Source organism: Physeter macrocephalus, chromosome 7 (genome assembly GCF_002837175.3).
Source record: "Physeter macrocephalus isolate SW-GA chromosome 7, ASM283717v5, whole genome shotgun sequence".
Taxonomy (NCBI): Eukaryota; Metazoa; Chordata; class Mammalia; order Artiodactyla; family Physeteridae; genus Physeter; species Physeter macrocephalus.
The window spans coordinates 144,236,235-144,263,374 of record NC_041220.1 but is presented as its reverse complement, the minus strand read 5'-3'; the positions used below and the strand labels follow the sequence as shown (position 1 = coordinate 144,263,374).

The 27,140-nt window shown below is 47.0% G+C and overlaps 1 protein-coding gene across 1 annotated transcript in view; it reads left to right on the top strand.

The window, feature by feature from the left end:
• The window catches only part of RNF4 (ring finger protein 4), a 42,479-nt gene that overhangs the window by 12,809 nt on the left and 2,530 nt on the right, over window positions 1-27,140 (top strand). Inside the window, exons 2-8 of the mRNA XM_007105077.3 lie at window positions 6,682-6,843; window positions 10,214-10,328; window positions 12,410-12,489; window positions 17,752-17,820; window positions 25,646-25,655; window positions 25,979-26,138; window positions 26,844-26,892. Of these exons, the coding sequence (XP_007105139.1) occupies window positions 6,835-6,843; window positions 10,214-10,328; window positions 12,410-12,489; window positions 17,752-17,820; window positions 25,646-25,655; window positions 25,979-26,138; window positions 26,844-26,892 (492 nt within the window). The 5' untranslated portion in view covers window positions 6,682-6,834. The remainder of the gene's footprint in view (window positions 1-6,681; window positions 6,844-10,213; window positions 10,329-12,409; window positions 12,490-17,751; window positions 17,821-25,645; window positions 25,656-25,978; window positions 26,139-26,843; window positions 26,893-27,140) is intronic.

The following is a 27,140-nucleotide window of genomic DNA, read 5'->3' as shown; positions in this document are numbered from 1 at the left end:
TATTTCTCTTTTTGTGCCAGTACCATACTGTCTTGATTACTGTAGCTTTGTAGTGTAGTCTGAAGTTAGGGAGTCTGATTCCTCCAGCTCCGTTTTTTTTCCCTCAGGACTGCTTTGGCTATTCGGGGTCTTTTGTGTCTCCATACAAATGTAAAGATTTTTTGTTCTAGTTCTGTAAAAAATGCCATTGGTAATTTCTTAGGGATGGCATTGACTCTGTAGATTGCTTTGGGTGGTATAGTCATTTTCACAATGTTGATTCTTCCAATCCAAGAACATGGTATGTCTCTCCATCTGTTTGTATCATCTTTGATTTCTTTCATCATTGTCTTATAGTTTTCTGCATACAGGTCTTTTGTCTCCCTAGGTAGGTTTATTCCTAGGTATTTTATTCTTTTTGTTGCAGTGGTAAATGAGGGTGTTTCCTTAATTTCTCTTTCAGATTTTCATCATTAGTGTATAGGAATGCAGGAGATTTCTGTGCATTAATTTTGTATCCTGCTACTTTACCAAATTCATTGATTAGCTCTGGTAGTTTTCTGGTGGCACCTTTAGGATTCTTTATGTATAGTATGTCATCTGCAAACAGTGACAGTTTTACTTTTTCTTTTTCTTCTCTGATTGCCGTGGCTTGGACTTCCAAAACTATGTTGAATAATAGTGGCGAGAGTGGACATCCTTCTCTTGTTCCTGATCTTAGAGGAAATGCTTTCTGTTTTTCACCATTGAGAATGATCTTTGCCTTGGGTTTGTCGTATATGGCCTTCACTATGTTGAGGTAGATTCCCTCTATGCCCACTTTCTGGAGAGTTTTATCATAAATGGGTGTTGAAATTTGTCAAAAGCTTTTTCTGCATCTATTGAGATGATCATATGGTTTTTACCCTTCAATTTGTTAATATGGTGTATCCCATTGATTGATTTGCATATATTGAAGAATCCTTGCATCCTTGGGATAAATCCCACTTGATCATGGTGTATGATCCTTTTAATGTGTTGTTGGATTCTGTTGGCTAGTATTTTGTTGAGGATTTTTGCATCTATATTCATCAGTGATATTGGTCTTTAATTTTCTTTTTTTGTAGTACCTTTGTCTGGTTTTGGTATCAGGGTGGTGGTGGCATCATAGAATGAGTTTGGGAGTGTTCCTTCCTCTGCAATTTTTTGGAAGAGTTTGAGAAGGATGGGTGTTAGCTCTTCTCTAAGTGTTTGATAGAATTCACCTGTGAAGCCATCTATCTGGTCCTGGACTTTTGTTTGTTGGAAGATTTTATTTTATTTTATTTTTTTATTTTTTTTGTGGTACGAGGGCCTCTCACTGTTGTGGCCTCTCCTGTTGCGGAGCACAGGCTCAGCGGCCATGGCTCACGGGCCCAGCCGCTCCGCGGCATGTGGGATCTTCCCGGACCGGGGCACAAACCCATGTCCCCTGCATCGGCAGGCAGACTCGCAACCACTGCGCCACCAGGGAAGCCCTGTTGGAAGATTTTAAATCACAGTTTCGATTTCATTAGTTGTGATTAGTCTGTTCATATTTTCTAATTCTTCCTGGTTCAGTCTTGAACGTTTATACCTTTCTAAGAATTTGTCCATTTCTTCCAGGTTGTCCATTTTATTGGCATAGAGTTGCTTGTAGTAGTCTCTTAGGATCCTTTGTATTTCTGCGGTGTCAGTTGTAATTTCTCCTTTTTCTTTATAATTTTATTGATTTAAATCCTCCCTTTTTTTCTTAGAGTCTGGCTAAAGGTTTATCAATTTTGTTTATCTTCTCAAAGAACCAACTTTTAGTTTTATTGATCTTTGCTATTGTGTTCTTCTTTTCTGTTTCATTTATTTCTTCTCTGATCTTTATGATTTTTTTCCTTCTACTAACTTTGGGTTTTGTTTGTTCTTCTTTCTCTAGTTCCTTTAGGTGTAAAGTTAGATTGTTTATTTGAGATTTTTCTTGTTTCTTGAGGTAGGCGTGTATTGCTATAAACCTACCTCTTAGAACTGCTTTTGCTGCATCCCATAGGTTTTGGATCGTCGTGTTTTCGTTGTCATTTGTCTCTAGGTATTTTTTGATTTCCTCTTTGATTTCTTCAGTGATCTCTTGGTTATTTAGTAACATACCGTTTAGCCTTCATGTGTTTGTGTTTTTTTCCCTGTAATTGATTTCTGATCTCATGGTGTGGTCAGAAAAGATGCTTGATATGATTTCAATTTTCTTAAATTTACTGAGATTTGATTTGTGACCCAAGACGAGATCTATCCTGGAGAATGTTCCGTGCGCACATGAGAAGAAAGTGTAATCTGCTATTTTCGGATGGAATGTCTTGTAAATATCAATTAAATCTATCTGGTCTGTTGTGTCATTTAAAGCTTGTGTTTCCTAATAGGGAAACACAAAATTAATAAATTAAAAATTTATAAATTTATAAATTTATAAAAATTAATAAATTTTCTGTTTGGATGATCTGTCCATTGGTGTAAGTGAGGTGTTAAAGTCCCCCACTATTATTGTATTACTGTCGATTTCCTGTTTTATGGCTGTTACCGGCTGCCTTATGTATTGAGGTGCTCCTGTGTTGGGTGCATATATGTTTATAATTGTTGTATCGTCATCTTGGATTGATTCCTTCACCATTATGTAGTATCTTTCCTTGTTTCTTGTAACAGTCTTTATTTTAAAGTCTGTTCTCTCTGATATGAGTATTGCTACTCCAGCTTTGTTGTGATTTCCATTTGCATGGACTATCTTTTTTCATCCCCTCACTTTCAGTCTGTTTGTGTCCCTAGGTCTGAAGTGGGTCTCTTGTAGACAGCATATATTTGGGTCTTGTTTTTGTATCCATTCAGTGAGCCTGTGTCTTTTGGTTGGAGCATTTAATCCATTCACGTTTAGGGTAATTATCGATATGTATGTTCCTATTACCATTTCCTTAATTGTTATGGGTTTGCTTTTGTAGGTCCTTTTCTTCTCTTGTGTTTCCCAGTTAGAGAAGTTCCTTTAGCATTGGTTGTAGAGCTGGTTTGGTGGTACTGAATTCTCTTAGCTTTTAATTGTCTGTAAAGCTTTTGATTTCTCCATCGAATCTGAATGAGATCCTTGCCTGGTGGAGTAATCTTGGTTGTAGGTTCTTCCCTTTCATCAGTTAAATATGTCATGCCCCTCCCTTCTGGCTTGTAGAGTTTCTGCTGAGAAACCAGCTGTTAACCTTATGGGTGTTCTCTTGTATGTTATTTGTTGTTTTTCCCTTGCTGCTTTCAGTAATTTTTCTTTGTCTTTAATTTTTGTCAATTTGATTACTATGTGTCTCGGCATGTTTTTCCTTGGGTTTATCCTGCCTGGGACTCTCTGAGCTTCCTGGACTTGGGTGGCTACTTCCTTTCCCATGTTAAGGAAGTTTTCAACTATAATCTCTTCAGATATTTTCTCGGGACCTTTCTCTCTCTCTTCTCCTTCTGGGACCCCTATGATGCGAATGTTGTTGTGTTTAATGTTGTCCCAGAGGCCTCTTAGGCTGTCTTCATTTTTTTTCATTCTGTTTTCTTTATTCTCTTCCACAGCAGTGAATTCCGCCATTCTGTCTTCCAGGTCACTTATCCGTTCTTCTGCCTCAGTTATTCTGCGATTGATTCCTTCTAGTGTATTTTTCATTTCAGTTATTGTATTGTTCATCTCTTGTTTGTTCTTTAATTCTTATGGGTCTTTGTTAAACATTTCTTGCATCTTCTCGATCTTTGCCTCCATGCTTTTTCTGAGATCGTGGATCATCTTCACTATCATTATTCTGAATTCTTTTTCTGGAAGGTTGCGCATCTCCACTTCATTCTCTCTCTCTTCTCCTTCTGGGACCCCTATGATGCGAATGTTGTTGTGTTTAATGTTGTCCCAGAGGCCTCTTAGGCTGTCTTCATTTTTTTTCATTCTGTTTTCTTTATTCTCTTCCACAGCAGTGAATTCCGCCATTCTGTCTTCCAGGTCACTTATCCGTTCTTCTGCCTCAGTTATTCTGCGATTGATTCCTTCTAGTGTATTTTTCATTTCAGTTATTGTATTGTTCATCTCTTGTTTGTTCTTTAATTCTTATGGGTCTTTGTTAAACATTTCTTGCATCTTCTCGATCTTTGCCTCCATGCTTTTTCTGAGATCGTGGATCATCTTCACTATCATTATTCTGAATTCTTTTTCTGGAAGGTTGCGCATCTCCACTTCATTTAGTTGTTTTTCTGGGGTTTTATCTTGTTCCTTCATCTGGTACATACCCTTCTGCCTTTTCATCTTGTTTATCTTTCTGTGAATGAGGTTTTTGTTCCACAGGCTGCAGGATTGTAGTTTTTGTTGCTTCTGCTGTCTGCCCTCTGGTGGATGAGGCTATCTGGGCAGTCCCTTTAATGTGTCTTCTCCTGGCAAACCTCCTCTGGCCTCTCCTTGTCCTCCTGGTTTCTTTTGCACCTGGCTCATATGCCCCAGTTACCGCAGCTGAGCTGCCTGCCAGCAGCCACCCCCGGATAGGAGCTGGTGGCTGGATTTATTCATCACTGTATTCCGGGGCAGGAGCTATACTGATAAGTGAATGAGGTGGGGAGATGTGCAGTCATGGGTTCTTTTTTAAAGCTGGATTGGGTGCAGTGTTGCACAGCACTTTTGGGCTTGAGCAAAGGGGTGGAGCTGTTCAGTGGGCGGTACCTTTGGAGAGACTGCAAGGCTGGTGCTGGCAGAACAAGTCAGTGATACCCACCCACAGTCCTTGAGCTTTTAAAAAGTGCATACTGGTCCAAGTGCTCTTTGCATTAACTCCTGTAATCCTCACACACCCATTGAGGTGGGTGCTGTCTTGTTCTACAGATAAGGAAGTAAGGCACAGAGAATTTCAGTGTTTCGCCCAAGGTCACAGTAGGGGTTTTGGAGGCCTGACCCCTGTCCAAGCTGTCTGGCTCTGGAGATGTGCTCTAACTGTAAGGCCAGCTTGCCTCCACAGGCCATGCTTAGGAGTTAGGACGTGATGGGGAACCAGGGAAAGGCTTTGGGTGTCGGCTGTATGTTTTAGAGAGATGCGTTGGCAGTAGGGTAGAAGGGTACCAGGAGATGGGCAGTCGTTTGGAGGAGGTAGCGGCACTGGAGATGAGAAGAAAGATGGGTCTGAGAGTGGTCCTGCATTAATTTTGCTCAGATACGACTAGTTCTCCCCAGCTCCGAGGCCATTGTCCTAGGCCATTGGTTCCCGTGCTGTAGTCTCTGGAGCAGAACTGTCAGAATTGCTTAGGAGTGCAGAGTTTTGAGCCCCATCCCAGACCTGCTGAATCAGAATCTAGTTTAACAAGCCTTCCAGGTGAGCCTGACGTCCAAGCCACTATCGCCCAGGACCGGGTGACCACAGAGCCTTCTCCTTGCTTTGACTCTCCTCTGGTCCCTCAGCCTTGCCCTGAGCTCAGGCCCTCCCCCACTAGAAGCTCTTCTACACGGATTACACCCTGACTTATACACGGATTACACCCTGACTTCTGGCTCCACGTTTTTGCTTCTCATTTGCTGCTTTACTCACTGCATCCCTGAACACTGATTTATCGTGGTTAGTTGCCACCTTCCAGTGGGCCCTGAGTGAATCCAAGGGCCTCTCATTCTCTAGTAGCCTCCACATCTGCTGCCTTCTCTGCTCTTCCTGGAACCTGCTTGGCTTCCCAATCCACAGTTTCTTGGTTTTTCTCTACTCGTGTTGCCAGTGACAGAAGTCTCAGCTGGGCACACAGGGTGGATCAGGGTTGGTGGCTCTCATCTACTCCCCTAAATTATCAGCTCCTCCAGAGAGCAACAGTTCCCAGTCGTTGGGAAGAGGCAGAGGCTCTGGGCTCTGGGCTTTGTGCTGGCCTAGGAATCTCTGTTCCTTCCTGGTTGCTAGGTGTTGGTGAGGTCATGTGTAAGCAGTTCTGATTCTCTTGTCTTTTCGCAGAAGCTAGTACAAGACTGTGCAGGAGTGGATTTTTTTGTTGTTTTTTTTTTTTGTTGTTTTTTTGTGGGGTGGAGGGGTTTCCATGGAAGCTATGAACTGAAGGCTGTGAGCTCTGGGTCCCCAGCCTCGCACAGTCAAAGTAATGGCGCAGTAGCTGCTTTCTTAAGCCTGAGTGAGGCAAGCCATATCCGCACAGATTGTGCAACAGGGTTCAGGATATCTCCTTTCATAACTGAGAGACCAGGGGTCTATCTCCTCTGCCTGCTCCCCCAGTGGGTCACAGAACATCACCATTCTGGCTGCCTGGATTTAACCAGAGCAAATCATGCAATGACCAGCAGCTGGTTGGGCCCCTGCCATTTGCACTGTCTCCTAGCACAGCCTGGGGAGGGGGTGGGCACAAGCTTGGACAAAAGCCAGAGCCCATCTTTGAACTGGGCCTCACAGGGGCGAGTCCAGATAGGCAGGGCGGGGGCCACGGGCTGAAGAATCTGCGGGGGTTTCAACGGCCAGAAAGGAGGGCAAGAGGTGGCATAATGTTTCCAACTGTGGGCTTTGGGGTCAGGTAGTCCTGTATTTTACAAGAATGCTTACTTTCTAAGAAGAACGTGGATTAAGGACATAAATTGCATAAAGTGTTCAGCAAAGCTCGCAGCTGACAGAAAGGACCAGTAAATGATTGAACTGAGCTTTGCTGTCGATGGTGCAGGGGGCAGCATTTATCAACTTGATTATCTTTGTTTTTCAGGGCTTGAAGATACTGGAAATCTATTTGGCTCTAAATTCCTATGCTAGCCAGAGGATGAGTAATGAGCAGGCATGAGAGGTTGAGGCATTCAGCCTCCCTGCAGATCTTGGTGTAGGTCACGTCCTTCTCTCTAGGTTGGAACCACAGAGCACAATGAGTACGGTGAGTTTTGTAAGTTCATGCATGTTATTTTTTCAGGCTAAACAATTACTTTATTCCTTGTGTACCTTAATGAGAGTACCATAAAGGTGCTTCTTAGTAACACTAGTTCTTAAAGGAGTGTAGCAGACCTTCTGGTAGTTACACCGGCGTTTTGGGTGGTGCCGTAAAGACAGAAGGCTGAGGATGGTTGAGGGTTTTGAAGTTCTGTACCTCCAGGGCAGCTGTCGGTGTCCCAGAAGTATTAGGGCACTGGTTTATCTAATTATTTACAGCCCAATTTTCCGATTTTCCTTCCATTTCTTTTCCCTGTGGAGTTCTTGGTCCGATGTGAGCGTCGGTAGTGGTCATAATCCTCGGTGAGTTTTCTTATGGTCAGTGGCCAGAGTTGGTAAGTCACTGTAACTCCTGTTCAGAGCTTTTATCAGACTGCAGGGGCAGCTCTGGTTTGGTGTAACCCAGATGTCACCTGGAGCCCCTTGAGTCCGGAGAGTGCTTGAAGGTCCCCCTCCCCACTTTACTCCCTACTAACAAGGCTGCTCATATGATCTAAACTCAAAACAGCTGTTTTCTGAGATAGCGCATTCACATCAGGTGGACCAGATGTGAAACTCATACTCTCTTTCCAGGTTTCAGAAGTGCTGTGAATGGTGTTGGGTGGGGGGTGCAGGATAAGGCTGAAAAAACGGTTCCCAGGGTGATAGAAACCGTGGTAGAAATCCTGTAGACTCTGTTCACCGACCCCCATCCCCTCCCCTTGGCCCATCCCTTCCGACCACTCCCGGTCCCCACGGTGTTCCAGACCCACTGTTGACATTCTTACACAAAAGGGCCTTTGTTTCCCTGGACCTACCTTTTTAAAGGGCAGATGACCTCCCATCGTGGTCCCATATCTGCAGGTTGCCACCACAGTTCACCTGCAGGGAAACCTCCGAAGCCTGGGCACCTCGCCTCAGAAGCCCACGCTCTGCCCAGGCAGGATCTAAACAGACAGAGCAGTGTAGCCTCTTAGAAGAGTGTGTGAAGAATTTGGTTAAAATTTTCTCAGAGTGGTGTGAATAACTTGTGTGGTGGTGATCAGATGGTCGGTTTTAACCGGAAGCTGTGAGGGCTCTGCTGTTAAAAAGCAGGAGAGCGTGACAAGAATAATAGGAAGGCAGAGGGGGCAAAGTCTTTTCCCATATTCTAGGGTTTCTTGAACCTGGCCCTGTGCTAACAGCCACCTCCTCCCTGCCCTCAGGGAGTACAGGTGGAAGAGGAGGTGGAGTAGCAGTTCTGGAGGCTTCTTGGGGGGAGAGGGAAGAAGAGGAGGTCATGAGATGGTCAGCCGGAGAGGATGGGGAATGTCCTCATAATGGAGCTCACAATTGAGTAGTTTCCTGAAAGCTGTGTAAGAATTGGCTGAGTGAAGAAGGGAAAGGGTTGGGTGGTCCAGGCTGGGAAGGATGCCAGGTTAAGGGCAGGGAGAGGCTGAAAGAGCAGCCAGGAAAGGACTGCTGTTGGGCCGGGGTGAGTGTTGGCAGGACACATTGCTACAGTGACCACGACGGGGTTTTTAGGGTTCAGCACCTGGACTTTGGCTAGGACCTATGACTGTTTCTTACCTCCCTCAGTGGAAAAGCTGCACAGGTAGGGGCATGAAGGGGTCTGTTTAGCAGTGTCTGCTAAGACAGATTGGGCCCTTTTCAGAGGATGGAAGATACAAGGGCAACTTCAAAGAGAATGGGGTAAAAGTTAAGGAGCCCTAAGTAATCTGGTAGCTGCTGGGGAAACTCATATAAACACCAGGTAGTGGACTCAGGCCTGGGTGCCAGCTCCCTGGAGGGACAGAACAGCTCCTCTCTGGACCGTTCGGAACAGCTGCTGTCGCTTGTCTCTGGGCCTTCCTGGGGATGCTTCCCTGTTCCTTAGATCCGTGGGAGTTGCTAAACCCAGCTACATTTCCGAAACTTCTCAAGCTGCCATTTGATAGAGAGTCAGAGCACAAACGGAATCAGGCTTCTCTCTGTTGCCAGAGAGTTGGGCTGGGTGATGGGTGTTCCTGAGTCTTGTGCAAATCTCATGGACCTTGCCTGTCCTCCAGCGTTTCCAGGGATAGGTTGCCTGGTAAGGCGTATAAGGAACTAGGGTAGTAATGCTATCTTCCGACAGCACTCAGTACTGTACATACAGCATGTCACCTCATCCTTAGGAGAGCTCTGTGAGTCTGGTACTGGTGAGGAAGTTCAGACTTAGTAGTGAAGTAACTGCCCCACATCGCCCAGTGTGAAGCAGAGCAGGCCCGGTGCCACTGAGGAGCGGGACAGGCCAGGGGGGAGAAGAAGCTCCGAAACACAGGGAGCCGGGTTTGGGTGGGGCCGTACAGGGTGGGAGTGATGAAGCTGGGGTCAGTTGGGAGGCTCTGTCTCTTGAGGAAGATGGCAGGGGGCGGGTTCTCAACTCATCCGTCAGGGCCAGCCGGGCCCCAGCCAGGCCAGAAATGCTGGAGCGTATTGGTAAACCAGCTCAAGTACGTGGAAGAAAGGCTGGTTCAGGGAGCCTGGGCTGCAGATAGGCTGATTAACAGCTCAGACCTTCCAGAAGGCATGTCTCTCAGGCAGCCCCTGGGAACAGCCTTTTAAAAACTTTGGTTCTTAGAGTACCTACTGTACAGCACAGGGAACTCTACTCAACACACTATAATGATCTTTATGGAAAAGAATCTTAAAAAAAGAGTGGATATATGTATATGTGTAACTAATTCCCTTTGCTGTATAGCAGAAACTGCACAACATTGTAAATCAACTACAATGAAAAAAATTTTTTTAAAGTTCCTATCACAAGAAAAAAAAATAAAACTTTGGTTCTTGGAGCTGTGGTGGGTGATTATTAGGGTGTATACTACAACTTGATAGTATCCTGAAAGGTTAGAGGTCAGAAACCTTTCCCAAAGAAAGACCCACTTTTCACAGTGAATAGAAACTTGGGAAACTGAAGGGCTTTGGGCTGAAAAACAGAAAGGGGTCAGTGAGGCCAAATACAAATCCAAGGAAAATAGGTCTGTAACTTTTGGTTAAAAGAAGGGGTTTCTGGCCAAATCGCATCCTGGACCAGAGACTTCCATAGAGTTATGTATCATGTACTTTTGACAGACCAATAGTCTTTATAATAAAAATTTTACTTTATAGAATTTGTATTCACTATATGTTCTAGATGATTTCTCTCTGTAAACGTTCAGTGTTGTAGAATCTCAAGTTTTGAAAGGACCCCGACCTCAGGTCTGCTCACTGGCCTCCTTTTCTTCTTAATGAGTTGATCTTTTTATTCTTCTGGCTGAAATCTTACTGGTCAGGAGCTTATGTAACTGTTTCTTTTCCCCCCCCGATACCCTCAGAGAAAGCGTCGTGGAGGAACAGTAAATTCTAGACAAGCCCAGAAGCGAACTCGAGAAGCATCCTCCCCCCCTGAGATGGCCCTGGAGGCAGAACCCATAGAACTTGTGGAAAGCGGTAAGATTGCCAGTGACACTGGGCATGAGTGAGCACATACGCCCAGCATGCCACCCACCAGCCACGGGCCTTGTGCAAGTTACACAACCTGTAACTCAGCCTTAGTTTCCTCATCTGAAACGGGGGATAATACTGTGCATATATACGCAGTAGCTGCTGCGTAGAGTTGTCATAGCACTGAAATGAGTCAATGACACAGAACACTTAGAACAGTGCTTGGCACAGAACACTATACGAGGTTTAGCTTATATCAGTGTATTTATAAGACCTACAGTCTCAGACTCGCCTACCGTTCGCAACTTTAAAAAGCTAAAGTGAGCAAGAGCTGCCCCCTTGGTTACCCTGAGACCTCCACAGGTTTAGAAACGGCCCCTCAGCTGGGCTAAGCGTCCAGCCTTTCGGGGGTGTGCAGCGTGGAAGTGGAGACGGCCGTGGGCCCACCTTTTCTCCTTGAGACTGTGCCTCAGCTTCCTTGGCCTCGGGAAGTGCTCAGCTTTGTTCCTCTCTCCTCCGTGAAGACAAAACTCTGCCCCAGCAGGCAGACTTGCTGGCAGAGCTGCGTGTATTGGAAGGAGTTTGGTGCAGGCAGAGGCCAGATTGGCTTTTTCCCCTTCTTCCTGCCTCCTCAGGGGAGTGGCACATGGCCTGAATCAAGTCCCTCAGCTCTGCAGGTAGTAAGATTGTTTTTATAATTCTGATGCCTGAAAACTGACATTGGAAGAGAAGCGAGCGACTTGTCTATAGATTTCATGGGTCCTTCAGGGGAGTGCAGTTCTCTGTATTGTCTCTGTGGTCTCTGAGCTTCACTTCTAACATAAATTCACAGCCCTGGGCCATCCTCCCCTCCACCCCAAAGCTGGTGCCCTGGTGTCTGAATTCTGCCACCCTTCGGGAGAGGCTGGTGCAGGAGGCTCCTCATTTGGGACCCTGAAACCCACAGGTGGAATCTCCAACCTGGCCAAGATCCACTGCTTTCCACTGCAGCGCTTCGCGTCCTCAGTCAGTCTTAGACCCGTGTGCAGGGCTGCATGCACAAGCTGCCCGTTGGAATACCGTTTTTATGTGTAGGAGCCAAAAATTATGTCCATCAGAAAGAGAGCGGTTCTGTAAATTATGGTATGTCTATATATGGACTATTCTTTAAAAAGAGTGAAGTCATTTTGTATAAATTACGTTGGACATCTTTGATGTATTGTGGTTTTTATTCCTGTGAAACTTTTTAGTACATGAGAACAAAACAAGTTTGAATATGTTAAATGTATTACAAGTCACTCTCCCTGAGTATTAAACAAACATTTCTAAAAGTTCTTCCCTCCTACTTTTTAATGTTAATAATAATAGAAACAAACATGGTTGTAAGTCTTGTTTCAGTTTCTATAAATGGAAGTTGTACTCTGCCCTTCCTTTCTGCCTGCTGGATGTAAGCGCTGGGGACCGTTGGGCACGTGCCTTGCCCCCCTTGGCCTGTGCTCAAGTAGACAGTGCGCTGTCCTCTAGGGCTCAAAGGCAAGTTGCAGAACAGGCTCGACCTGTTTGGGTGGGTTGGGGTTCTAGGGGACCAGTAAATAGACCCTTGTTGTCCACCCAAGTGGGAAGCACTTGAGAGCTAAATGGAGATTAAAACGTAACTGATGAAGGGGCAGAGCTAAGCGCGACCGAAGGTCTGAGGGGAGCAGAGGGTTCAGACAGATCCATCCCAAAGCCCAGGCTGAGCATGCTTGGTCCCTTCCGCAGATGTGCGCCCCCCCATTGCCACCTCAGGTAAGTCGCTGCCTCTCCCCTGTGAGTGAGCTGAGCAGGTGCGGGGCACGGAGGCCTAGCTGTGTGGCAGTGGGAGCACGCGGGGAGAGGTGTGCGTGCGCACAGACACACAGGATGGTGTATTGGTAAAGCCCATACCCTGTTACTCACAGCAAAATTCTGGAAGAGTATTCATTGCCTGTCACCCCTTTGCTTCTGTACTTCAGGGATTTTAGTTTGGTATGAGACTGTGCTCTGTTTGTAATCATATTTATAGTGAAACTGAGAGCAATAGTCCTTTACTTTCCTCCTAAAGCTTGTTAAAATGCTTTATTTTGAAGCTGGAGATGAAATAGTGGACCTCACCTGTGAATCTTTAGAGCCTGTGGTCGTCGACCTGACTCACAGCGACTCTGTCGTGGTAAGTGCTGGAGCGTGAGGATTGCCCTTTCTTGGCTGTGGGCCCCTGGCCTGCATGTCTGAAGGCCTTGGTCACAGGCTACAGCTTGGGCTGAAGAAGGCATGCTTTCAGTGCCTGGTGCTCAAGATGGACAATGTTTCAGGAAAATCATTTGTTGTGACTTTATTGCTTAAATTAATCACATTCGTAAATCTGTGTGACCCTGTCCTTTACATAGCTGGCCATAAAGGCTTCTGGGGAGAACGCTGAGGCCCGATCTCTCTTTGGTCCCTGATTCTACACTTAACACCAGCTGTGTGACCTTGGGCAAGTTACTTAGCCTCATTCACTTTGTCCATAAAATGGGGATAATGCTATCCATGTCAATAGAGTATTGTGAGGATTAAAAGATCCTGTATTTGAGTGCCTGGCACCTAACGTGGTGCCCAGTAAAGCTGAGTAAATGTGAGCTTACGCCCTCGCGGCTGGTGGCAATGGGGAAGTTTGCTCAGCACTGCCAGTGGGAACTCTCTCGAGTTCCAGAAGCAGCTGCCTCGGAGGGTGCAGGCCCCCTGCGTTGCCACCTGATGCCATGGTTGTGTCGTGCCTCCAGGGAGGGTGGCACCTGCCTGCCCCTGTGCGGCCCTCAGGAAGGAGACCTGGTCTGCTCAGGGGACATGTGGAGAAGCGCTTCTGGCAGACTGGCTCCACAGGTCAGGGGTGCATAGCTGTGTGTGGGTCTGGGAGTCTGGTCAGCCCACAGACCCACATCCTGAGGACGCACTGGCCTCTTGGGATGCTTCTGCAGTGCCTTTTGATGCAGTGTGCACTTGAGTGGAGGTGGTGACACCCTGGACAGTCTTGGGCCAGTAGGGGGCAGGTGCTGCTGAGGGCTGCAGTTCGGTGGGGCAAGTGGGGTTGCTAGGAGCTGAGTCTTCCCCTTGGCCTTGGGGCTGTCCTGGCTGTGCTTAGAACCGTAGACCAGGGTTGCACTGAGAAGCTTCAAGACTTTAAAAGGAGAAAAGAGCGAAGACGGGGAACTGTCTTGACAGATTAAGAGATTTAGAACTCTGGTCAGTCTGAAACTGCTGGGCTGTCCTGTGGTGTGTCCTTCCCTCTCATTCCTCCCCTCCCCCCATCCCAAAGGCAAGGCAGCTGCCCTTGCTGCGTCATCAGACCGTCCCCAGCAGATTTTGGATGAATGCTCAGGGGAGATCGTGGCCCCCAAACAGGAGGCAGTAATTTTCCTGGAGACCGGTCGGAACTTTCTGAGATAAGCCTGAGCAGGTTTAGCTGTAAGTGGTCCCTTCCTGGGCCTGATCAGTGTGATTTCTTGGGCAGGGGTCCCCAACCCCCGGCCCGCAGACCGGTACTGGTCCACGGCCTGTTAGGAACCAGGCCGCAGAGCAGGAGGTGAGCGGCAGGCGGAGCTTCCTCTGGGGCTCCCCGTTGCTCGCATTACTGCCGGAACCATACACCCGCCACCGGTCCACAGAAAAATTGTCTTCCATAAAACCGGACCCCGGTTCCCAAAAGGCTGGGACCGATGTTCTAAGGTACACACATATTGGGTTGGCTGGAAAGTTCGTTCCGGATTTTCCGCGACATCTTATGGGAAAATACCTGAATGAACGTTTTAGCCAACCCGATACGTACAGCTTTGCTGCTGTTCCCTGCAGGCTCCTGAGGTTCTGGAAAGGTAGCTTAATTTGGTACCTTGGCTGGAGCCTCAGCCCAGTTGCTGATTGACACTTAAAAGTGCTGCCAGTCCCTGATGTCTCCAGTACTCAGCGTCCACCTGCAGTGTGCCAGACCCTGGGGAGACGGCCAGGATTCTGCGCACAAGACCGCATTTTCTTCCCTCAAGGAGACAGTGACTGGCTTCTGTTGGGTGACAGACCCACATCATCATGTCCCCTTTTACGCCTTGGTTTTGTTTTGATGGCCAGTCTGCCCTCCCTACATGGGCTTCTTTTCTGGGCTTTCCAGCCTTCTTCCTGTTTCTCTGGGTGTGGAGAGTCATTGAGAGACACCAGGATGGGAATGCTAGAGTTGGGGGAGCTGCCCTGGGAGTGGGTGGATAGCCAGGGGCAGGTGGATAGGTGAAGGGGAGGCTAACTTGAGAAGCAGGAGTCCTCGCTTCTCATCCCAGAGGCACCGGCCAGTTTGGTCAGAGGACGTACCTTCCCATGGCCTCAGTGTCCCCAGAGATAGAATAATTGTTTTGGACTTAATAGCATCCCTTATTCTAATCATCCTTCATTCTTTATTGGTGTTTAATAAATCCAAATGCCAATTTTAAAATTTACAGTGAGAAGTATACCTGAGGCTGAAATTCTCACTCTGTAAAGGAGATCTACTTGGAAAACCTAATAGTATTATTAACTTATCAAGGGACGTCTATTAGAGGAATTACAAGTTTAGGGTTACCTCAGGACCCGCCTACAGGAGGGTATGAAATGAATAAATGTATCGTTTCCCAAATTGGGGGTAATCTTACCAGTTCCGCCAGAATGTGGGGGGGGACAGGCTTAAGTGTACCACTTGAATCTCACCCGGGAGTAGCTCTGCATCTTTACATCCCAGGATCCAGGGACAACGTTAGAACTCTTGTAAACCCTCTTAAGACTGGATGAGAAACTACGCAGGCTGTGTTTTTCGAACTCTAAGGAATCCTAAACCCCTGATGAATTAGGAGAAATTTTAAAAGCTGTAACGTGCAATGAGACCTTGTACATCTCTGCTTTGATATTTTCCCTCAAAATTTAACTTATTTTTGGCATTGCATACCCAAAAAAGGCCGTCACTGCTGGGTCCTAGGGTATGTATATCTTTGATTGTCACTAGATAGTGACAAGCTGTTTTCCAGAGAGGCTGTACCAGTTTACGCTCCCACCAGTGCTGGAGATTCTTGTTCTTCCACATCTCACTGCCACTCTAACTTTTAGCCAGTCTGGTGTTGCCTAGAGTATTCCACGTGGTTTTAATGTGTGTTTTCCCATCACTGGTGGGGTTGAACATCTTTTCATGTTTAGTGGTGTTTCATTTTCCTCTTTGGTGAATTGCCTGTTACAATCTTTTTTTTTTTTTTTTTTTTTTTTAAAACACTGAGTCTTTTTATGTACTCATTTTTCTGTGTGATTGTCGACTTTGTCTCATTTTTAAGGAATTCTTTATAAGGTCTAAATATGAGCCTGCCATTAGTTGTGTTTTGAATCTCTACTCAGAGGCTTGTCTTTTCTCTTTTTGGTTTATGTACAGAGGTTCTTAATTTTAATACAGTTGAATTTATCAATTTGTTGATGAAAATCCCATACCATAAAAATACGTTCCTCTATTCCAAAAGTTTTACTGTTTTGCGTTTCACATTTAGGTCTATAATCTATGAGTTTTGTGTATGGCTTTGTTTTTTTTAATTTGTTTTATTTATTTTTGGCTGCATTGGATCTTTGTTGCGGTGCGCGGGCTTCTCATTGTGGTGGCTTCTCTTGTTGCAGAGCACGGGCTGTAGGCACGCGGGCTTCAGTGGTTGTGGCTCGCGGGCTCTAGAGCGCAGGCTCAGTAGTCGTGGTGCACGGGCTTAGTTGCTCTGCGCCATGTGGGATCCTCCCGGACCAGGGACCGAACCCGTGTCCCCTGCATTGGCAGGCGGATTCTTAACCACTGCGTGACCAGGAAAGCCCTTTGTGTATGGTTTGAGATAAGATTAAATACCTCTCAGTGAAGATTTATAATATTCCCTGGAGTGATTTTGCAAGTCTTTTGTTAGAAGATTTATTTCTAGGTACATAGTATTTTAGGATGCTTTAAAAAAAATGGTGTTTAAAATTTTCACTTTTTTGTTTTTATTATTTGCTAATATAAAGAAATGCAATTGATTTTTCTTTTTTTTAGTCTAACAGTTCTTAATCTGTAAATCTTTTTTTAAAATTTAGTTATTTTAATTTATTTATTTTTGGCTGCATTGGGTCTTTGTCGCTGTGTGCGGGCTTTCTTTAACTGCGGTGAGCACGGGCTTCTCGTTGAGGCGGCTTCTCTTGTTGCGGAGCACAGGCTCTAGGTGCACGGGCTTCAGTAGTTGTGGGCCGTGGGCTCAGTAGTTGTGGCTTGCGGGCTCTAGAGCACAGTCTCAGTAGTTGTGGCACACGGGCTTAGTTGCTCCGCAGCATGTGGGATCTTCCCAGACCAGGGCTCGAACCCATGTCTCCTGCACTGGCAGGCGGATTTTTAACTGCTGCACCACCAGGGAAGCCTTTAATCTGTAAATCTTTGAATTTCTATGTACACAGAACAAGTTTTGGTTCTTCTCTATTTCCCTTTTTTTTTTTTTTCCTTGGCCTTAACACACTGGCTAAAAAATTCAACACTGGCTGAATAAAAATGGTGGCAGTCATGAACATTCTTGTTTCATTCTAAATCTGAAAGAGTCCTTTCAGAGTTCCACCATTAAATAAGACTTCTGCTGTAAGTTTTTTCAATTTGTTTATATCCTTTACCAGAGTGGAAAAGTTTCTCTATTTCCTGTTTGGCTGTAAGTTTCATCTTGAATCAATGTCGAAATTTAACAATTTCATCTAATGTTGCTTTTTCCCCTTTCATATGTTGAAGTGGAGAAATACGTCGGTTTCTAGTGTTAAACCACTTAAGCATTGTGGTCATGGCATTATCTTTTTTTTTTTTTTTTTATTGCGGTACGCGGGCCTCTCACTGTTGTGACCTCTCCCGTTGCGGAGCGCAGGCTCAGCGGCCATGGCTCACGGGCCCAGCCGCTCCGCGGCCCGTGGGATCTTCCCGGACCGGGGCGCGAACCCGTGTCCCCTGCATCGGCAGGCGGACTCTCAACCACTGCGCCACCAGGGAAGCCCAATGGCATTATCTGTTTATGTTGCTAGATTTGGTTTGCTAATGTTTTATTATATAATTTTGCCTCTATTTTTATGAGTAAGATTGGTGGTCTGTAATTTTTCCTTATAGAGTTCTGGTATCAGCGTATTGGTATCTTTACAAAGTGAGTTGGGCACCTTTTTTTCCGTTCCACAGAAGATTTTGTAAGATTGGACTATTTCTTCCATGAATGTTTGTTAGAACTTCACAGTGAAGTACATAATCTAGAGTTTTAATAGGTTTTGGTAATTACATTTTTTAGGAATTTGTTGATTTCATCTAAAGTTTTCACTTTTATTTGCATAAATTTGTTCATAATGTCTTATGTTCTGTGGAATCTATAGTGATGTCTCCTTTTTCATTTCTGATACTGGTTATTTGTGTTTTCTATTTTTTTAGATTAGTATCACCAGAGCTTTATTAGATCTTTCAAAGAACCAACTTTTAGCTTTGTGGATCCTTTCTCTTGTAAGTTTTTCATTCATTGATTATTCCTTTCTTTGTTTGAGTTTATCTTGCTGTTTTTCTAATTTTCATCATTTCTTTTCCAATAAATGCATTAAAGATTATACTGTCTTTAGCTATACCCTACAAATTATGTTACTGGTACTTTACATTTAATTCAACATATTTATCAAATTTATATTTTTTAACTTCCAAATACATGAGTACTTTCTTTTTGTTATTGATTGCTTGCAGTACTGGTCAGAAAATACATTCTGTGTGTCAGTTCTTTGCTACTTACTGAGTCTTGCTTTAAGCCTGGCTTGCCCCCGATGGCTGGCCTTCACTAGATAACCTGCCCCCATGGTTCCTGCCCGGGCTTTGGTTTCTCTGTGGGGCTTTCAGAAGTAGGCTTCAATTTTTTAAGAATCCTCTCTGCTTTTTTTCCTTCTGGATTACTGTATTCCCTGTACTGTTGACTGAATTCTTCTCTTTTTTTGATACCTCTTTATTTAAAAATATGTATGTTTTACCTTGTTCTTGGTTGTTTTCGGTGGAAAAATGGATGGAAATACCAGCCTGCCATTTATTGGAAGTCTCTGCTTGTTTTCCATCCTTCTGCTTTCTTTCTTTTTTTATTTTTAAATTAATTAATTTATTTATGTTTGGCTGTGTTGGGTCTTTGTTGCTGCGCATGGGCTTTCTCTAGTTGTGGCGAGCGGGGGCTACTCTTTGTTGTGGTGCGCGGGCTTCTCATTGCGGTGGCTTCTCTTGTTGCAGAGCACAGGCTCTAGGCATGCAGGCTTCAGTAGTTCCAGCACGTGGGCTCAGTAGTTGTGGCACACGGGCTTAGTTGCTCCGTGGCATGTGGGATCTTCCCGGACCAGGGCTCAAACCCGTGTCCCCTGCATTGGCAGGCGGATTCTTGACCACTGCGCCACCAGGGAAGTCCCATCCTTCTGCTTTCTTATCTGGTTTGATAGATGAATTAAAATTTTCAGACCACTTTTCATGAGCCTTTGCAGTATGCCAGTCTCTGTTCCAGCTGGAAGTCATGCAGTGATGGAAAAGAGACTCACTTCTCTCGTTAAGAAACTGAGTCTTCCAGGGGGAAGTTATTAAAAATGGTACTTGCTTGGACTATTTTCCTTCATTGAATTTCAAAAGATTTTTCTTTTAAAGTCAGGTTGATTTTCCTGGAATCTTCTTTTGTTCTGTTCCCATAGTGTACTGATGTATAGAGCTATTTGTGTTATACTCTGTACCTCACCTGGCTTATGATTTCTGAGACTGTTGAAAGGGTCTGCTTGGTGAAGGCTTCCTTGCAGGCAAGGACAGAGCCTGGTCCGTCTCTGGCTGGGAATAGTAAAGGGCATGAGAGGTACACAGTGACTGCTAAAATGAGTGAATGAACCAGTGTAATTATATATGAAGGAAGAAGAGCCCAGACATCATATCCAAGAATTGGGGAAACGAAACAGTTGCCCGTGGAATCTGACACGCCTGCTTACTTGACTGGGATGTTCGTGTCAGCACCAGTCTTCCTGGTGCTCGTGGCGGTGCTACGGTAAAAGTACTCTGTGACTGTGTGATGCGTGCACCTGTTGGGTCTGAGGAGTACCCGTGGCGGGCACGGTGGTTGCAGATGGCTGCTTCTTCCAGTGGGATGATGTGCCGTGCTGCCTAAGAAGGTCCTTTAAAGCAAGCGGCTCTCTGAGCTCCCAGCTGGATGAGCTTTCTTAGAAATGCCAGAGGTCAGCTTGCCTGCAGAGGACCCCAGTGACCCTGCTACTTGGTTCCATTCTGTTGTTTCACCCCAGCATGTTTCTGTGGCCCTAAGAATGCCAAGCATTTTGTCCACTAGTAGAAGAAGAAAGGCTTATCCTGCCCCACTGACCAGGAGTCTGTGACATGGGTGTCAGTGTTTGCAGGTGTTCTGAGGCTCACGTGTGCTTCAGAAGCTCACAGGGGTTCTGGGTGCCAGACCTGGAGTCAGGGTGCCCAGGTGTGGAAGCAGGCGGCGCCGGTGCTACTGTGGGTTGTTCATGGTCCATGTGTCTCCACTTGTCTCTGACACACTGCCTGTAGTTTATTCTAGAGTCAGGAAAGAGAAGCCAGGCTGAAGGTGGGGTGGAATGTGTGGGTCTGAGCTTGAGCCAGTTTGTCACAGTGTTGATTTGGCTGTACATATTAGGGGACTGGGGAATTGTTTCCGTTTGGTATTTTGTTTCTTTGAAAGGCCTCTCAGCCAGATGAGGGGCCCAAGAGCTTGTATTATTCCTATTTCCATCTGTTTACTCCTAGAGTCAACATTTCCGAAGCCCCGATGCTTTTCCCCACCTCTGTCTCTTGTGCTAGGTAAGCACTTTGTTACCTGCAGGGCTATGGCCACGGGGAAGGGACATTCCAGAGCACCTGCAGACACCTGCAGAGTTCTTGATTCTTTTTCTTTCTTTTCTTTTTTTTTTTTTTTTTTTTCTTTTGGCTGTGTTGGGTCTTCGCTGCTGTTCACAGGCTTTCTCTATTTGCGATGAGCGGGGGCTGCTCTTCGTTGCGGTGCGCGGGTTTCTCACTGCGGTGGCTTCTCTTGTTGAGGAGCACGGGCTCTAGGTGCACGTTCACGGGCTTTCTCTAGTTGCGGCAAGCAGGGGCTACTCTTTGTTGCGGTGTGTGGGCTTCTCATTGCGGTGGCTTCTCTTGTTGCTAGAGCACAGGCTCGAGGCGCGCAAGCTTCAGTAGTTGGGGCTTGCGGGCTCTAGAGCGCAGGCTCAGTAGTGTGGCACACGGGCTTAGTTGCTCTGTGGCATGTGGGATCTTCCTGGACCAGGGCTCAAACCTGTGTCCCCTGCATTGGCAGGCGGATTCTTAACCACTGCGCCACCAGGGAAGCCCAGAGTTCTCGATTTGTTGCGATTCGGCTGCTGGGTGGAGGATATCTCACCTCCATCAGCTGGGAGGTGGCTCTGGGTCACAGGAAGTCATGGAGCTGGGAGGCCAGGCTGTGGTGCCATTCTTTTCTGCCCTTTGGGCAAGAAGCCGCATCTCTGATCTGTTCTTCCATTGAACGTGGGGACAGAGTCATCACCAGTGAAGGAGGCTCTCTGGCCACCGTGTATTCATTTACCTAGTAGTTAAGTATGGAGCACCTGCCGTTGTGCCAACAGCATCCTGGGCCTTGGGACTTTCCTGGGGGCTCAGGGTTCAGGTCCGGCCCCGGCTTGGCACTGCCAAGGGGCTAGCTGGGTCTGGCTCACAAGAGCCTGTGGAGACCTGGTTGCCACATTCTGGTGGCCTGGGACCCAGTGGCATCACATTCCTTCCAGGTGCATCCACACCTGGTCAGTGGTCCTCGGCAAAGGGCAGTAAAAGCGGTGTTGGAGTGGAGGAAAATGGGGGTGTTCCCTGCCCACAGCAGAATTTCCTTCTGCTCTTGGCTAACTTCAGAGCTCCCCTTCTAGACTTCATCTGGACTGCACCTTCTGCCAGCCCAAGCTTGTCTTCCAGTTCATGGTCCTGGTGATGAAGTTGACTGTCGCCAGTTTCATAGTCACACTTTCCAGCTTCTTCTGGGGGGAAGAGCAAGTGTCTTCAGTGGCTTCTCATCTGCAAAATGAAGATCTTTATGCTCAGATCTTCTTCCTTCCTGCGATGGCCATTTGTATTTGTCAGGGTTGAGGTTGGAAAAACCGAATCCACTCTAGTTATTCTGGAGCAGAAATGGATTTTAATACATGGGAGGGGGACTTCCCTGGTGGCAGTGGGCATTGGTTAAAAATCCACCTGCCAGTGCAAGGGACATGGGTTTGATCCCTGGTCCGGGAAGAATGCCCCATGCCGCGGAACAACTAAGCCTGTGCGCCACAACTGCTGATCCTGCGCTCTAGAGCCCACAAACCACAACTGCTGAGCCTGCGTGCCACAACTACTGAAGCCCGCATGCCTAGAGCCCGTGTTCCGCGATAAGAGAAGCCACCGCAGTGAGGAAGCCCACTCACGGCAACGAAGAGTAGCCCCCACTCGCCGCAACTAGAGAAAGCCTGTGCACAGCAATGAAGACCCAACACAGCCAGAAATAAATAAATAAATTTATTAATTAAAGAAAAATACACGGGAGGAGTTGCTTCGTGGCGTTGTAAAGGCCGGAGGAGCAGGTGTCTAGGAATAACTCCGGACATCTCAGCCTTGACGCACCATGGGAGCTGCTACCTCTGCTCTAAGCAGAAGGATGGGAGGGGGCAGCTACCACCTGTACTAACCTCTTTGGGCTCAAGGAAATGCTACTGTGTCTCCTTACTTGGGAGGACAGACCTGGGCTTTGGACATTGCAGCCTCGGCCACGACTGCCTCTTGATACCCGCATCTGTGTCCACCTACAGCCGCTGAAATTGTCCTCCACCCTTCTGCTCTCCAAATAGCATGAGTGTATCTCACTGAGGGAATTTAGTTCATGTTTAGAATGCCCACTGCAAGGGAGCTGGAATAGAGTTGAGCCTCCCATCTCTGCAGGGCAGGATGGTGTGCCAGAAAGGGTCAGCCTCCATGCCCCCTGAACACGGGGGCAGCCAAGGAGAGGTGGCAGCAGGGTTTCAACAGCAATCCTGAGAGCTCTCCTGAAGTAGTTGATCACACACACAAGCGAGAGGGGAAAGGAGTGCTACTGGTGATGGTGTAGACAGACAGGTAGTAGCTCAGTGAGAGAGCTGACTTGACAGGGCTGAAACTGTTGCAGAAAAGAGTCTTAACAAGTTCTGAGTACAGGCACACCTTGGAGGTGGTGGGCTCAGTTCCAGACCACCGTAGTAAAGTGAGTAAAGCAAGACACAACGAACCTTTGCGTTTCTCAGTGCATGTAAAAAAGTTGTTTGTGCTATACTGCAGTCTATTAAGTGTGCAATCGCACATTATGACAATGGGCATTCCTTAATTTAAAAGTACTTTATTGCTAAGTGCTAACCATCACCTGAGCCTTCAGCAGGTTGTAATCTCTTTGTGGGTGGAGGGTCTTGCCTCGATGAAGATGCTGCTGCCTGATCAGGGTGGTGGCTGCCGGAGGCTGGGGTGCCTGTGGGAATTTCTTAAAAGAAGACAACGATGAAGTCTGCTGTATTAATCGACTCTTCCTTTCATGAACACTTTCTCTGTAGCAGCAATGCTGTTTGACAGCATTTTACCCACAGTAGAATTTCTTTCAAACCCCGCTGCTGCTTTATCAACTTAAGTTAATGTAATATTCTAGTTCTTTTTTGTTATTTCAACAATCTTCACAGCATCTTCACCAGAAGAAGAAACCACTTCCATCTCAAGAAACCACTTTCTCATCCGTATGAAGCAATTCCTCATCTGTTCACTCACGTTTTACGGTGAGATTTCAGCAGTTCAGTCCCATCTTCAGGCTCCACTTCTAATTCTAGTTCTCTTGCTGTTTCCACCACATCTGCAGTTCCTTCCTCCCCTGAAGTCTTGAACCCCTCAAAGTCATCTGATAGGGTTGGAATCAACTTCTTCCAAATTCCTCACCCATGAAATCACAAATGTTCTTAATGGCATCTAGAATGGTGAACCCCTTCGAGAAGGTTTTTAGTTTACTTTGCCTGGATCCATGAGAGAAATTACTGTCTATGGCAGCTATCCTTACAAAATATATTTCTTAAATTGTAAGACTTGAAAGTTGAAATGACTCCTTGATCCATGGGCTGCGGGACGGATGCTGTGTTAGCAGCGGGAAAACAGCATTCATCTCATTGTGCGTCTCCATCAGAGCTCTGGGCTGACCAGGTGCGTTGTCAGTGAGCAGTAATATTTTGAAAGAAATCTTTTTTTCTGAGCAGTAGTTGAAAACATGCAGTAAACGGTTTTGTAAACAGATGTGCTGTCATTCAGGCTTTGTTGTTTCATTTGTAGAGCACAGGCAGAGTAGATTTAGCACCACTCTTAAGGGCCCTAGGAGTTCTGGGATGGTAAATGAGCACTGGCCTCAACGTAAAGTCATCGGCTAAGGAGAGAGTCGGCCTGGCTTCTGAAGCTTTGAAGCCAGGCGTTGACGTCTTCTCTCTAGCTATAGAAGTCCTAGATGGTATCTCCTTCCAGTGGAAGGCTGTTGTCTACATTGAAAATCTGTTGTTTAGTGTAGCCACCTTTATTAATGATCTTAGCTGGATCTTTTGGATAACTTGCTGCAGCTTCTACACCAGCACTTGCTGCCTTACCTTTGCAATACAGTGTTATGGAGACGGCTTTTTTCCTTCAACCTCATGAGCCAACCTCTGCTAGCTTCAGACATTTCTTCTGCAGCTTCCTCACCTCTCTCAGCCTTCATAGAATTGAAGAGAGTTAGGGCCTTGCTCTGGTTTAGGCTTCAGCTTAAGAGAACGTTGTGGCTGGTTTGATCTTCTATCCAGACCACTCAAACTTTCTGCACATAGCAGTAAGGCTGTTTCACTTTCTTATCATTGTGTGTTCACTGGAGTAGCACTTTTAATTTCCTTCAAGAGCTTTTCCTTTGCATTCACGACTTGGCTAACTGGCACAAGAGGCCTAGCTCTTGGCCTGTCTCAGCTTTTGACATGCCTTCCTCACTAACCTTAATCATTTCTAGGTTTTGATTTAAAGTGAGACATGTGCAGCTCTTCCTTTCATTTGAAGACTTAGAGTTTATTGTAGGATATATATATATTTTTAATATTTATTTATTTATTTGGCTGTGCTGGGTCTTGATTGCGGCACGCGGGCTGTTTTAGTTGCAGCATGCAGGCTTTAGTTCCCTGACCAGGGATTGAAAGCGGGCCCCCTGCTTTGGGAGCGTAGAGTCTCAACCACTAGACCACCAGGGAAGTCCCTATTGTAGGATTATTAATTGGCCTGATTTCAATATTGTTGTGTGTAGGGAGTAGGGAGGCTCAAAAAGAGGGAGGGAGGCTCAAAAAGAGGGAGGGAGTCATGGAAGAGTTGTTCTGTGGAGCAGTCAGAACACACATTTATCAATTAAGTTCATCGCCTTGTATGGGTGAGGTTCATGGTGCCTAAAACAATTACAGTAGTAACGTCAGAAATCACCGATCACATATTGCCATAACGAATATAATGATGATGAAAAAGTTTGACATATTGTGAGAATTACTGAAAAGTGACACAGACACGAAGTGAGCAAATGATGTGAGAAAAATGGTACCAATAGACTTGCTTGACGCAGGGTTGCCACAAACCTTTAATTTGTCAGAAACGCGGTATCTGTGAAGCGCAGTCAAGCAAAGCACAGGTGTGCCTGTAGTCAGGCAACGGGCTTGTCAAGTTCTCACTAGCTCTTCCTGTAGGCCTCGAGCACAGGGTTGGATTGATCTCGGTCCTTGCTGTGTGCTACTCTCCGTAGTCCCTGCATGGCCCACTTTGGCTGTTTAATTATTTTTAATAAAGTATTAAGCACTGCAAACCCTTCTGCCAGTACAGGCTCCGTCTCCGGCAGTAGCGCACGTGGAGTGAAGACAAGGAGAGCGTGGGGAGCTGGTTGTGAGCTTCGGGCCCCTGGTGCCCCGTGGCATCATTGTGATCTCACTTAGCGCTCACGGCAGCGAGGGGGCGCTGTGAGCGCGCTCGTGCCTCTGTTTTTCAGAAGAGGAAGTTGGCAGTTTCCGAGGGTATGGAACTTCCCCAGGTCACGCAGCTCCCAGAGACTCACTAAACACCTGCGGGCTGGGGCGCAGTGTGTCAGCTGCTGGGAGCCTTTGCTGCTCCCGAGGATTTTGCATTTGAAACAAATGCTTCGGTTTTCTTGTTTAAGAGTTTAAAAGAATACAGAATATTTTTATGTCAAATTAATTGTGTATTTCTCTTTTGTTTTTCTCCTTTTTCAAAGATTGTTGAAGGTGAGTGGTTTCCTCTCCTTCCTTGGGTTTGGGTAGAGGACTGACGAGGGTGTGGGGGCAGGGCCTCTGGCCTTGCCAGCTCTGTAGGTGCGGGAACACGCCCGGGATGACGCCCTGCTCACGCCTGCAGTCAGTCCCTTTTCTGCTGAGGAGACGTCCCCCTGGGCATCTGCACGCAGCAGGGGTGGGGGCTTCTTCTCTTGGGAAGACGGGAGGGTGGTCTCCGTGCAGCTGGGACTGGCCTTTCCCAGTCAGAAAGGAGGGTGGGTGGTGAGGGTGGTAGGACTGGGAGGCCCTGCCCTGAACATGGGCTCATATCTCAGAAAGGAGGCGGCCAAGGAGGAACGCCAGGAGGCTGCGCCAGGAGCACGCCGACAGCTGTGTGCTAAGCAGTGATGACGAGGAGCTGTCCAGGGACAAGGACGTGTATGTGACCACCCACACCCCCAGAAACGCCCGGGAGGAGGCCGCTACCGGACTCAGGTACCAGCGTTCCCGCTGCTCTGCTGCTGCCGTGCTGGGGACAGGCTCTCTGCCGGGAAGCTTCTGGATCCGTGGGACCCCATCGTCCCTGGAGTGAGGATCCTCTTCCTTCCTCTCCATATTTCAGTGGAGAGGTTGGGGCAGGAAGCAGGGTATTAGAGATACTGGACCTTCAGCCCTGGGCTCAAGAAGGGCTCGTTGTAGCATCTGGGTGGCAGGTGGATCTGGAGCTGGGCTCAGCTGTTCCCACTGTGACCAGGGTGTGCCAGGCACTGGCTGGGCGGGTGTGAATAGCTCCAGGCTGGAGGCAAGCCCCACCACCTGGGGTGGAGAACAGACCCAGCGGCTCCCGGCCTTCTGCAACAGGAATGCTTGGAGGAAGGGGGTGCTAGGCGCAGCCCCTGCCCCAGACAGGGAGGCTGGAAGGGGGCTCTGAGGGAGCATAGGCCAGAGGTGCAGGGCGGGGACAGGGCGACTCCAGTTGCCTGCGCCTTCTCCTGCCCCCATCTCGTTCCTCCCCTTTCTCATAGCCTCCCCCAGCCCCCATCGGGACAGCCGGCCATCTTGTGAGTGTCCCGGGTGCCTGTGCTAAGGCAGGGTCGGAGGAGGCTCTTGTAAGGGGATGTGGGCTGCTTACGCGAAGCCACTTAAGAGGAATTGATGTTTGCGCTTGCTGAGGAACTGACATGAGCACTGTGATTTTAGGCCCTCTGGTACTGTCAGTTGTCCCATCTGCATGGACGGGTACTCGGAGGTAAGCAGACTCAGCTGTGTCTCCCCTGGTTCTGGTTTTCAAACTGCTTCAGTGAAAGAATTAGATGCGAGAGCGCTCCTCGCTGGGTGGGCTTTGATGCCTCTGTCTGCAGTCACACTTGGGTTGGCACATGGCTTGGCACACCTCTGTGAAGGGGGAGGGTGCCACTTCTTGGGCCCTCAGTCTTGAACTCTGGGCTGCCCTGTGCAAGTGCATTAGTCCTGTGTGTCCCCTACCTGGCCTAATTG